The 12,876-nt window shown below is 35.0% G+C and overlaps 1 protein-coding gene across 2 annotated transcripts in view; it reads left to right on the forward strand.

Annotated features, from left to right (window-relative positions):
- The window catches only part of ARHGAP15 (Rho GTPase activating protein 15), a 605,619-nt gene that overhangs the window by 338,328 nt on the left and 254,415 nt on the right, over positions 1–12,876 (forward strand). For both annotated transcript variants that reach the window (XM_004757889.3, XM_013059079.2), the window contains exon 9: positions 12,711–12,833. In XM_004757889.3, the coding sequence (XP_004757946.1) occupies positions 12,711–12,833 (123 nt within the window). The remainder of the gene's footprint in view (positions 1–12,710; positions 12,834–12,876) is intronic.

Consider the following 12,876-nt stretch of genomic DNA (forward strand, 5'->3'; position numbering starts at 1 on the left):
AGGAGGCAGGACTCAAAGGGATCCTTATCTCGGGAAAAACCCTAATCTAGAACTTTCAAGTAAACTTGGAACTCTGTTGCTTAATAAGGGGCTTTGAAGAACGACATATTTTCCTCATGTAGCATTTACCACCCTTCTAAGAAAAAAAAATTAATTTCTAGGCACACTTAGGAAAAACAGAAAAACTGGCAGCCCCATCCCACACTGAATTCAGCATTTGTAGAGTTAAACAAAATCTCCCCCGTTTTATCATAGAGTGACTCATGTGAGCTGGAAGGATCGTTTTTTAGAGGGGTGGCAATTTTAGGAATACCCTGAGAATTATGCTAAGAATTTAGGATTACCCTGCTTTCCCCAGGCATTTATATACAGTAAACTGTGAGCATCTTAAGGAGTAAAAACTAGGACTGAAGTTTCTTTGGGCCCAGGAATGCTCCTAGGACACTGCAGAAAGCACGAGATATGATCAGTCAGTACTTGTGGAAGGTATGTCGTTTAGGTTTTGTTTAATAATATTTTCAAACAAAAAAAATAAATCTGGAATTCTTCCCACTCTTGGGGTATTATGAGAACTGCTCTTTGTTATGTAAAAGCATAATTTCAGTAAGAAATGTGCCCTCTTGGGAAGAAAGGAACAATGCAAATTCAAATTAATAATAAAACTGTACAATACATAGCATATGGCCAAAGTTAGCCTGAATCGCTCACTGGAGAAAACATTCTAAGGTTTGGGAAAAGTCACATCCCTGGTGTGTGTGTGTGTGTGTGTGTGTGTGTGTGTGTGTGTGTGTATAGTGTTGTGTGTGTTTGTGGGCAGGGCAACAATGACCCAACATCAACACTTTCTTTCCCACAACTGAAACATACGCATAATACTTAAAATAGTTTCATTCAGGGGTAGAAAGCATGAAAGTCACAGGATCATTAAACAATAGCAAAGCTCTGTTTGTCCATGATCTTTCCATATTCAAGAAGACTGTAAAATAAAAACAAGACTCTGCAAGGGATCGATATTTTCCAAAGGAATAGCCTCTTACAGTACAAGACTATCTGGCGTGCTAAGTGCCTTCACTTCTCTCTGTGTTATACTTTGCTGCTTCCTTCATTGAGAAACCTTTTTGCTGGATGTGTTACATACGATGAGCTGGGGTGTTATAATAAACAGAGAGGAAGGCTCAATAATGTATTTCAGTTAGGAAGAAGCACTTGAAAGAAATTGGTTTTGCTATACACATGATGTGAGCCAATCAATAGTGGTTTAGTCTGACAAGCACTGTCAATATCCATTGTCACAGTTCAGAAAGTCTTTAATGGATAGTTCTTCAAAACCCAATGATTTCAACACATGTTCAAAGTCTTGAAATATACTCTACCTGGCAGAAATTAATCACAGATAAACTCTTGGGGTTGAATACAAGAACTTTTTTTTTTTAAACCGAGAGTCAAATAGCAGTGAAAATTGTATCTATATTAATATGTATTTAATGTTATGTAAATTAATATATATTTATGCAACAGCTAAGGTTATAGTCTAATAATACCAGATACACAGTAAATTCCCAGTACATGTTGAAAAAAATAAGAAACACTGGGATGGAGGATGAGGAGGGTATTTTTCATACCGCCATCTTCTGTCCACTTACTGATTATTACAATCCTGACTATAATAGAAAACATCTCTCATAACCTCATTTTTCACAATTGTTAGTGTTATTGAATGTTTATTATACACTAGATATTGTGCTGGGTGTTTTGAAAAGAATGGGGGCATTTAATTTGCACACGGTTGTAGGTATTATCAGCCCCATTTACCAGATGAGAAAATCGAGACACAAAGAACTTACATTGCTTGAATAAGATCTGACCTCTGTTAAGAGACAGAGTTGAGATTCAGATTGAAAATCTAAAAACTATAGTATTCAAAAGAGAGAGAGAAGAAATAAAGGAGAGAGAAAGGAATATATTTTTTTTTGTTACTGTTTATTTGTTTTTGGAAGAAGCAACATTAGCTGTTGGAAGGAGGTCATAGATTAGTGGCTCATATATGCTTTCTCCCTAAATACTGATCCTGAAGCTTTACCCCTATGAAGCTACCAGGAATAAAACTAGCGTACTCTGTGGTTGTGCAGAGAGAAGAATGAAATTTCCTGACTTGGCTGAGAGACGTGCTACAGAGTTTATAGATGAGAATGCATGTGCTCATACTAATGTGGGCTAGGTATAAGTCTGTCTGTCTTTGAAAACAATTATGTGATGACAGGAGTCAAGAACTGGAAAATTAAGAGATCTGGCTAGGTCCCTAGCCTATTTGCTTTAGAGGGAGTCCCAATCCCCACCCTGCATCTCTACTGCTCTATTTATTCTTGTCTTGCTACACACAGCCACCTGGAGCATGGAAAGTGATTCTCATATTTTCCTACAGCCCAATAGCAGAAGAGCTCAATTTGTGTTCATGGTGGTTACGGCTCTGCACAACCCAGATGCCATCTTCAGCTGCTCTGACTGGCAATCCACAGAGTATCCAGCCATCAACTCTGTTGCTGTCCTGTGATTCACTATTCTCACCAAAGGCAATTCATTTTCTCTTTTAGGTCCATAGTGAAGCACACCACCTAGAATCATTTTAGCCAGCAGTTTAAGTACAGCAGATAATTTAAGACCTTCGGCTGGAAGTATTGAAAGTACTTGACTATAGTGGGAGGCTATTGCCATCTTTTTATGTCCTTAGGACTTTGAGAGCATTGCCAAATAGATGGAGAGGCAGCCAGTGGGGCAGGTTAGGAGTTCCCATGGGCTCGAACTCAGGCAGTCCTGCATTTGATTTTGACTCTGCCACTTAGTTGCTACGTAACTCTACCTCTCTGAACCTCAGATGCCTCATCTCTAGAATGGACAACAATAAGAGAACCCATGATGCTGAATGGTTATGAGGATTTAAAAAGTTGTAACATACTTGGTACCGTTTTTGTTGGTCACGTTGCCAGTAGTCTAAGAACATCAGTCATTATTAATAACACATGTGGTATTAGGATGATCAGATTGGCTATTTAAATTGGAAATTAAGTCTGCTTTGAAAGGAATAATACTATCCATATTACAACATTTAGATTTAAGAAAATGTAAATATATATTTATTTATATGTCATATATAAAAGTTATAAATTATATATATCTTATATATATACAAATTTAACTTTTCCTACAATCTATAAATATCACCACTTCCTCTCAAATACTGATGATTTATCTTAAGATTTTTCTCCAACTATCTATGCCTGAAATATATATTTTTATGTCCTAGTTCAAATGTTTATGTTTTGAAAAATTCAGGATAGATTGTTGCATATTCTTGATCACACATAGGGCCAGGAGTTTAGAGATTAGAAAGAAAGCTTCAAAGTTGTCATATGTTACTCTCCTCTATACCCTCTAAGAATACATTTTCACAAAGGTACAAACAAATACACACGCACAATATGTAGTGGTAGCTCTCTCTATTTCTGTCTATCTGGAAAGAAGATTTAAATACCACCCACCCAATTCAAATACTGCTAAGCATGGTCTAGTATCTGAGTCAGTATGTAAAATCAGCATTGAAATTGCCCAATACTCTTAAATATGAATATCATTTCGCTCTCCAACTTGGCTTTTTTCCCCACAGAATTCTAAGTGTTAATTTCCTAGAATCTTGCCATGCTGTTACCTCTAGGATGGAATTGTCATGCCTAGAGACTCTATTGTTTTTGTTTTTGTTTTGTTTTGTATTTTTGTCTCTGATATTTGCATTCATCTGTAGAGCTCTTCTCATTTGATTTGGCTGTGGCCTGTTTTCTGTCCCCAGGAAAGAACCCATTCCTGTATTTAATACATGATCTTTTCTCATGGAAAACATATTTCTACTACATGGTGCCCTTGGTCTGGTTTAATGCCCTATGTCATTGTTTTTTTCTTTTTCTAGTCATTTCACTTTCAAAAGCAGCTACTGCCTGAGCTCAGTACCCACTTACTTTACAAATTTATCAAAGTTTTGAACAAGTGAGAAAGTTTTACTGACACTGTATTGACTCATAAGAAAACAAGAAAAATCTCTAGTTAATAGAAGATATCTTGATGATCTTAATCTCTACATCTTACACTGCATCTGATTCCATTTCAGGAAAAAAATTATCATCATTTGTCTTTATATACACTATAGGTTTTTGCTATTTAGGTCTATTTTCTCTTTCTTCATTCTTTTTTTTCCCGGACTATGTAGTATTTTCATAACCATTAAAGCAAATATCTTTTTCAACTCTTGTTCACAAAAAAAAAAAAAAAGATAGACTTAAAATTGAAGGCAAATTGCATCTGTGGTAATATTACTCAATATTTGCACTACAGAATTGAAGTTAGCATCATCGTCATCATCAAGAAAGTTATATAATTCAAAGCTATACTAAATGCTATCAAGAGTTTAAACAAAATGCCCTGACTCACACTATAGGAATACAAAATCAACCTAGACACACTGCAGGTGTGTTATCAGCAAAATAAAAGTATTAGGCCTATACATGAAAGACAACAAAGATTTATATCATAGTTAGATGAATGCCTTAAAAGCAGAACACACGGATACATTTATTTCTGAGAAAAACAGTCATGGAATTTCCATATGGCTGAATGACAGGGACATGACAATAAACTGTCAGCTCTTTATCGACACTGAAAATGGAAAAATAGAGTTATATTTGACCACTTCAACTAGATCATTTAGTCTAAAAGTCAACGTTTTTCACTGTATAAATTCTCACTTATCTTTAAATGGGTAGATGACATAAATAAGAATCTTTTGTTAGATAGCATCCACATACCCTTCTGTTTCGAACTGATCATTTATTTTGTATTCCTACAATATCTACGTGGGAATTAAGTGGTTAAAACAAAGCACTGCTGTTAAAACGCTCTGCATTCCCTCTTCCAATTATTTCCAGATTTAATCGTGATTTGTGTTTCAAGTACGTCACTTAAAGTTTCAATAATTTAGTTTCTCAGGCTACAAGTTGGGGGTTGAAATTATGACTTCTGTTTACATCGAGCATGTGAAAGAGGTATTAAATGACCAACAGTATATTAAGCCCAAACTCACCCTCTCTGCCCACTCTGGCACAGGGAGGTACGTGCAAAGTTTTGCAAGCTCCCAACCACATGCTGGAGAGGGCAAAGCAGTGTATATTACAGCCTTCTGGATTAGCACAAGCCTGTATGTCCTGTAAAGGAATCAGAAGGGAGGCTGAAAAGAAGTTTTAAAAACTTGATTTCTCTTTTCAATCAATTTTGGGTAAAGATTTCTTGTTTCTATAATTTAGAAAGTGGTACAACAAGGGCAATTTCTGGTACAAAAAGGTCATAATTGGAAAATACGAGTGGAGACAATTCAGAACTTTGTTATGTAATCCATGTGATGGTTTGAGAAGTGTTTTGGAATCTGTTGGGATTAAGAGCCTGATATAACCTTATTTTGTCATTTCTTTCTTGATCTCCCTCCCTGGATACTTCGGTGTGGTAAGATGATTATAACTGCTGCCAGCTTTGCCCTGAACCTCCTCCTAGACTCGCAGTATCTGGAGCTCTCTGCACCTAACACAACTCTCTATCTACACCCAAGGTCGATCCCTACGTAAAACCTTACCCAAAACGTGACAAGTAGCTTCGAAAGTTGTTTGTAATAGCATTTCCTTTAGCAACATTTCTGAAACGTTAGCTCTCCAGTATTTCCAAATTAAAAAAAATAATAATAATAGTAACAGCATGTAAGTGTAACATGGGAATACCGCGAAAACAGCAGTTTGGCAGGAAAGTGGGCTATTTCAAAACAAGGTCCCCAGCAAGAAAAATTCTGGCAGATGCACAATTCTGGATCATATTATCCAAACTGTTGGATTCTGGAAAAATTTGAGGGTTTTCTTTTGTGGTTCTCATCCCTTAATAGGATGGTAGTGAATGTTCATCATCCAAAGTGTGTTCATTCCCCCTCCCATTACTAAAGTTGAAAAATAAATATACAAAGGACACTCATTACGCTAAGTTTTCCCATCCTAGAGCCGGTTTTAATGCCACAATGGCTGTGTGGAGTGTAAAACTTGTGTTATGCTAATGTCTATTCTCATACGCATTATTTATTGAAGATCATCTTTAAAAGTCCTCAATCCTTGGGGTGAGCATAGCATAACATATAGAGAAGTTGAATCACTATGTTACACGCCTGAACCGAATGTAAAATTGTGTGTCTACTGCACTCAAAACAAAACAAAACAAAACAAACCCCAAAAAGCCCTCAATTCTAACTATTCTTTGGTGTGAGCAACTTTAAGGAAAGCAATTAAATCTCTCAATGGGTTAAGAATGGTACTCAAAGCTAATGCCTTTGGCCTGCATGTTGAGACTTAAATTGTATATTTTTATTGAAAATTCTTAGGCTTTCAAAAATATTCTGTTTGGGCTTGAAAGAAAAGATCACCCATCAATGGGAAAAAGAGAGGAAAGCATAAAGGAAATAAAAGCAAATTCTAGAATACCCAGAAAGCTAATCCAATTCAGGTTAACGTTTTGTGCAGATAAAAATATGTAGAATTAAGAGTGATTCCTCTGTAAATCAGATTAAATGCTTTAGCATTTAAACCTGGATTGCTTTAGTCTCTTTTCATTTTTGAATAAAAAGTTTAAATGGGAATGGGAAAAAACTGCTCATTGACTTAACATAAATCTTTAAATTACAGTAAACTTCACCCTCAAAAAGTAGTTGAATCTCTGAGGAAATAGAAAAGGCTGAATTCTATTTTTCATAAATGATGGATTATTGTACCACACTGTGTATTTTCCAGTAAAGTGTCCTTTTATTTGCACTGTGTGATTACAAGTTTCTAAAAGTATGTGTGGGGTCACTTGGGTGCTGTGGGAAAATGGAAGGAACACTGTTCTGTTAAAATCAGTAGTGAAATCAGAAGCAAACTATGTCCTGATTATCATAGGCATGTGTTTAAATTTTGCCTTCCTTAATTGGTGATGTTGTATTTACTTAAAATGAACAATTTGGCAAGTTTTTCTCCCTTGACAACAGAAAAGCGTAAACTGTTTTATAAGTTTGGCTGTTAAAATCAGATTTGTAAACCACAATATTCAAAGACTTTTACTGCTGTTTACAGGGACCCCATGATGGACTTTACTTTATAAACATGTGCTTTTTACATTTTTAGTTCGTATTTATAGCGCTTTCAAGTTACTTGCTTAATAAAAAGTATGCTGTATATTGTAGTCATCTATTGCCTTGAACTTTTTCTGCGTTACTCTTCTCAGAACAAAATGAGTGGAATGAATGATGGTAAAGGGCTTGTAATTTGACTTGTCATCTGAGGATGATTATTTATAGCATCAGGAAATAGAAGTGGACACTCTAGTCTGTCTCCAGGAAAGTCATCAGTACAGGCAACTTTGGAGAGTTGGACCGTGTTAAAAACAACGTGATCACACCCAAGACCCTGCTACTTTCTCAGTGTTTGTGAGAAGGAAATAAGACAAAGCATTTAAAAATATTCATGTACTTTGAAAAAGCAATGTACCTTACATATGTCTCACATGTAGAGCTAGAGGGTGGTATTGAAAACAGTATATGTTTTATATTTTATATATAAAATATTTTGTATCTATATTGTAAGTGTTTTATAGATATTTTATATAGAACATTATAAAGGTAAATATATAAAATATATAAACATATAATATAAATATTTATACAATTATGTAAATATGTCCATTAAATATGTTTCTGTATATTTAATATACATTTATTCATATGTTTGAATATATATTTTATAGATGTAAATTATATAAATATATAATAATATTTAAAATATAAAAATATATTATATATAAACATAAAATATATTTTTATATTTTGTATATTATTATATATACTATATATATATTGAATATATATTTTATAGATGTAAATTATATAAATATATAATAATATTTAAAATATAAAAATATATTATATATAAACATAAAATATATTTTTATATTTTAAATACTTTTATATATTTTAAATTATACATTATATAAAAATATTATATATTTGTACATATATATACATATATATGTGTGTGTGTGTATATATATATATGTATATATATATAAAATTAATACTATCACCAGAGTAACTAAGGGATTCTGAAAGATATAATTCACTATATAATTATTTTCATAATCTTGCATTTATACTCTATGTACTTTCTAATCACATCATTTTAACTAGTTCTAAAAAGGAAGTAAAAAATGCCTCCTTTGATTCTGTATTTCTTGGCATTCTGTCATGGAAAGTGACAAGATTTTGAGGTGAGACTAGAAATAGAAAATATTACTATTGGTAATCTGTGAAAATTTAGATTGATTGGGCCATATTATTTCAAAAGGAGACTTAAGGCCAAAATTACCCCGAGAAAGATTTTTTTTTCTCTGAAGGATGTTAAGTGTTTGTTTCTTCAGTATCCAATTCTAGAACCCAGACCGTGGGTGGGGCTTTGATAGAGCTATCGTTTGAAACAGATGATATACGACTAGTGGTCACTGTAGTGACTAGACTCGATAAAAATTGATAGGATATGATAGCATATTCATAGTATATGTGCAGTATATTAAGATGCTTAGAATGACTCTTTCAATCATACAATTTTGAATCAGTTAATGCCTGATATTCAAGGTCCTATAAAAGCGTTTGTTGCTTGCATGGGTTCTAATGGCACTTGTTGTTTTCCCAAAATGACCTGAAGTCAGTTCCTTTTCTAAGATTCCTAAGTCTTGTACTTCACACCATGCTGTATTATAATTACATAAACCATATGCATTTTTATCCACAACAATTGAATCCAGCACTGCAATGTATATACTAGGTAGTCAATTTGTGTTTATTTTTTCATCATCTAATATCACTGTCCAGAAATATAATGTGAGACACATGTGTCATTTAAAATCTTCTGGCAGCCACATTTTAAAAAGCAAAAAGAAATATGCTCTAATAATATATTAATTTTAATAATATATTCATTTACCAACAATACCCAAAACATTATTATTTCAATCTATAGCACAGCTTGCATTTCAACTACCCAAGGGTTGCAGGTAACTGACTGGTGGCTACCATGTTGGACAGCACAGGTCTAAAACAGTGTTGCTTCATTTTTTTTTTTAAGATTTTATTTATTTATTTGACAGAGAGAGAGATCACAAGTAGGCAGAGAGGCAGGCAGAGAGAGAGAGGGAAGCAGGCTCCCTGCAGAGCAGAGAGCCCAATGCAGGGCTCAATCCCAGGACCCTGAGATCATGACCTGAGCCGAAGGCAGAGGCTTTTACCCACTGAGCCACCTAGGTGCCCCCAGAGCTGCTTGATTTTGACTTCAGATACACATGGAAAATATTTGTACAGCCCCCCAGAGTGAATGAGCAAGACTGCTCATAGCCAACCAGAGCTGCTCCTGGGGCTCAGGCTGCGTTGTTTCTACTCAATTACCCTGAGTATGGAAGGATATCGGTAACTCTAATCCTATGGAACTGGTATGCCAGGAACAACAGCTGGCAATCTCTGGTCTACAGCAGTGGCTCCCAGCCTCTTCAAGTGACAGACCCATTGACCCTCCTCCCATGAGTACTTTTACAACCAATTCCTTTAACAAATAGATAGCAGTTAGATATAGAGGTAGATGATAGGTCAGATATATATGTTATATATAATATATAAATATAACGTGTAAATATATATACTGTCTGTTATTTACTATATACTATATATACTCACATACTATATATACTATACTGTTTATACTATATATATTATAGCAGATAAATATCAGATAGATCATCAATCAGATATGTATGTTTTATATATAAATGCAATATAAATATATATACTATTTACTCTATATACCCACTATATATATACATATACATACACTGTTTGTAAAGAGATATATTATTAAAATAATACTTTTCTTTCCTTTTTTTTATTCTTTTCACAGTTTCTTCACATTTTCTCAGTGTATGAGTAGACCTTCCACAACCAGTAAATGAGAACTTAAACAGATCCTGTAACTTTTCCCTTCAGTTTAAGGCAGTGATTTTCAACAGGGAGCTCTTCCCCCTCCCCACCCCCCAGGAAGACATTTGGCAATGTCTAGAGACATTTTTGATTGTCACAATGAGGAGGGGGTCCTACTGGCCTATTGCGAGCACAAGCCTGAAAGGCGTCTCAACATCTTACTTGTCCTGTACAAGAATTGCCTGGCTTAAAATGTCAATAGTACCAGGATTTAGAACCCCACTTTAAGGTAATAGAAAATATTATGGTCCAGTTAACTGGCAAGTATTATCTCGATTCAGTATTTAATAGTGTCTAATCCCTTATGATAAACAAAACTCTGAACTTAATTTAAAACTAACTCCAAGGTGCCTATGTGGCTCAGTCTGTTAAGTGTCTGCCTTCAGCTCAGGTCATGATCCCAGCATCGTGCCCAACATTGTGCTCCTGCTCTGCAGGGAGCCTGCTTCATCCCCTCCTCTCCACTCATGCTCTCTCTCTCACTGTCTCTCTCTCTCTCTCTCTCAAATAAATAAATTAATTAATTAAAGCTCTACTCTTCACCTAGCTGGGAGGAAGGCAAGATATTTTCCTCTTCTGTCCTTCACTTCTCACTTTACTCCAAATCCCCATCTTGCTAACATGTTTGCACTTACTTTGTGGTCAAAGCTAGGGACAGAAGAAGGTTTCTCACGATCTGGGCCAGGTAGACTTTTATAGCAAACGCTCTCCTATAAGCATTTCTGTGGGTTCCTTGGAGACCCCACAAGGAACATTTGAGTTCAAGTCCTCTAATTCAGGCAATTTATTTTTTTCCAGTTGCACCTCTCTCCTGTCTTTCTCTTTTTTTTTCTTCTGAGATCCTCAGAAGCAGTTAGGATGGCTCATGTCCAGCTATCATACAATGATAACCTAGCAAATGTTTCCTACCCAATAGCTATTTTTAAAAAACAGTTGATTAAAGCCATTCTACTTTCAATGAGTAACTGAACTTCTGATATTTTTTTTCGCTTTTCATTCTTTCACCTATACTCCAATAAATTACAATACCAGATAAAAATCTCATTAGACTGTTCCCATATTCAAACTTGACCATGGACAAGTTACTTAAACTCTTTGTCTCAGCTTCTTCATCTCTAGAATTTCTTACATACTTAGAAATATCATTGTGAGAATTGATTCAACAAATATTGAGTGAACATTTACATTTGCATGCTAAACAATGTTTGAGGTATTGGAGACACATTAGTGAACATTTACAAAAGTTTATAAATCCCTGGTGGTCTAGTGGTTAGCGCTTGGTACTCTCAAAAGCTTACAAAAATCCCTGCCCACATGGACCTTACACTGCAGTAGAATTAAGTTAAATCATGTTAAATGCTTAGGAAAGTATCAAGCATGTAGTAGGGTCTTAATAAAATTTACAGGCACTATTATTAACCTAATTGAATGATTGATTTATTCTAAAATATGATTTGAGAGGAAAAGGGCCTCTAAGAACCTAAGAAAGTGCCCCCAATCCTCCCAGTATGTCAGCAATTGGGTTAAGACAGGGAAGGGCCCAGTCAAGATCTATTCTCTTACGGAGACAATGAATTCTTATCAATTATGAATAATAAGATACTTTGAATGTATTTAGACTTTGTACTTATGAAGGTCCAGACCTTAAGTGTTATGTTCATCCTGAAATTCACAGTCTTTAGCGTGGGGCCTGATGATCAGTAAACATTCAGCTAATATAGAAATTTGACATACACCTATCTTTGAAGATAGAGCTTAGGATAGAAAGCTGAGAGTGGGGGACCAAAGAAGACGTGGAAAAAGTCTGACGCAAATTTGTTTCAGAATTTTACCTAGAACTGGTGGTGATTTCACATCAATTAAAAAAAAATTAAAAAATATCCACTTCAGGGGCGCCTGGGTGGCTCAGTGGGTTAAGCCACTGCCTTCGGCTCAGGTCATGATCTCGGGGTCTTGGGATCGAGCCCCACATCGGTCTCTCTGCTCAGCGGGGAACCTGCTTCCCTCTCTCTCTCTCTGCTTGCCTCTCCATCTACTTGTGATTTCTCTCTGTCAAATAAATAAATAAAATCTTTAAAATGCAAAAAATAAATATATCCACTTCAGAAAAAGAAATCACCTTGAGTTAACATAAAAAAGAAGATTGACAAAATTATTTGGACTTGTACGATGTTTGAAAATGCCTGAATTACCCACAGGCTGTATAGAATCATGATTAACTGAAATGAACAATTCTAAGAGCTTTTTCCTTTATTTTGATGAATTTTCTTTGGCCCTTATTCTGTATGTAGACACAGATAAGTGGAATTACGCAGATAAAGGTTAGCATGTTAAATGTGAGCAAGTGAAAGTGAAAATAAATTGTGAATGGATGGAACTAACCACATTCTCATTGCACATTCATGTGGCAATAGAGCTAATAACTTCATACAGGCAAATTTTTACTCATGAGCTGTGTCTAAACAGAAGAGCTTGAGTTGTTAATTCTAGCAGTTCCATAACTACTGCTTTCTATTCATATTTGAATAAAGTAATAATAATAAAGGAGAAATTCACCAAAAGCTTTTTTTTTTTTTATCTCCAGTGTTCAGACTGCATCATAGTGCTTCCGATACAAGCGACAAAAACCGAGTTAAAAGCAGATTAAAGAAGTTTATCACCCGAAGACCTTCGCTGAAAACGCTGCAAGAAAAGGGACTTATTAAAGGTATAGGACATTTTATACTTTTACTGTAACAGTGATAAATGAA

The sequence above is a fragment of the Mustela putorius genome, unplaced genomic scaffold, assembly GCF_011764305.1.
Source record: "Mustela putorius furo isolate JIRA1106 unplaced genomic scaffold, ASM1176430v1.1 tig00003867_pilon_pilon_pilon, whole genome shotgun sequence".
Lineage (NCBI taxonomy): Eukaryota > Metazoa > Chordata > Mammalia > Carnivora > Mustelidae > Mustela > Mustela putorius.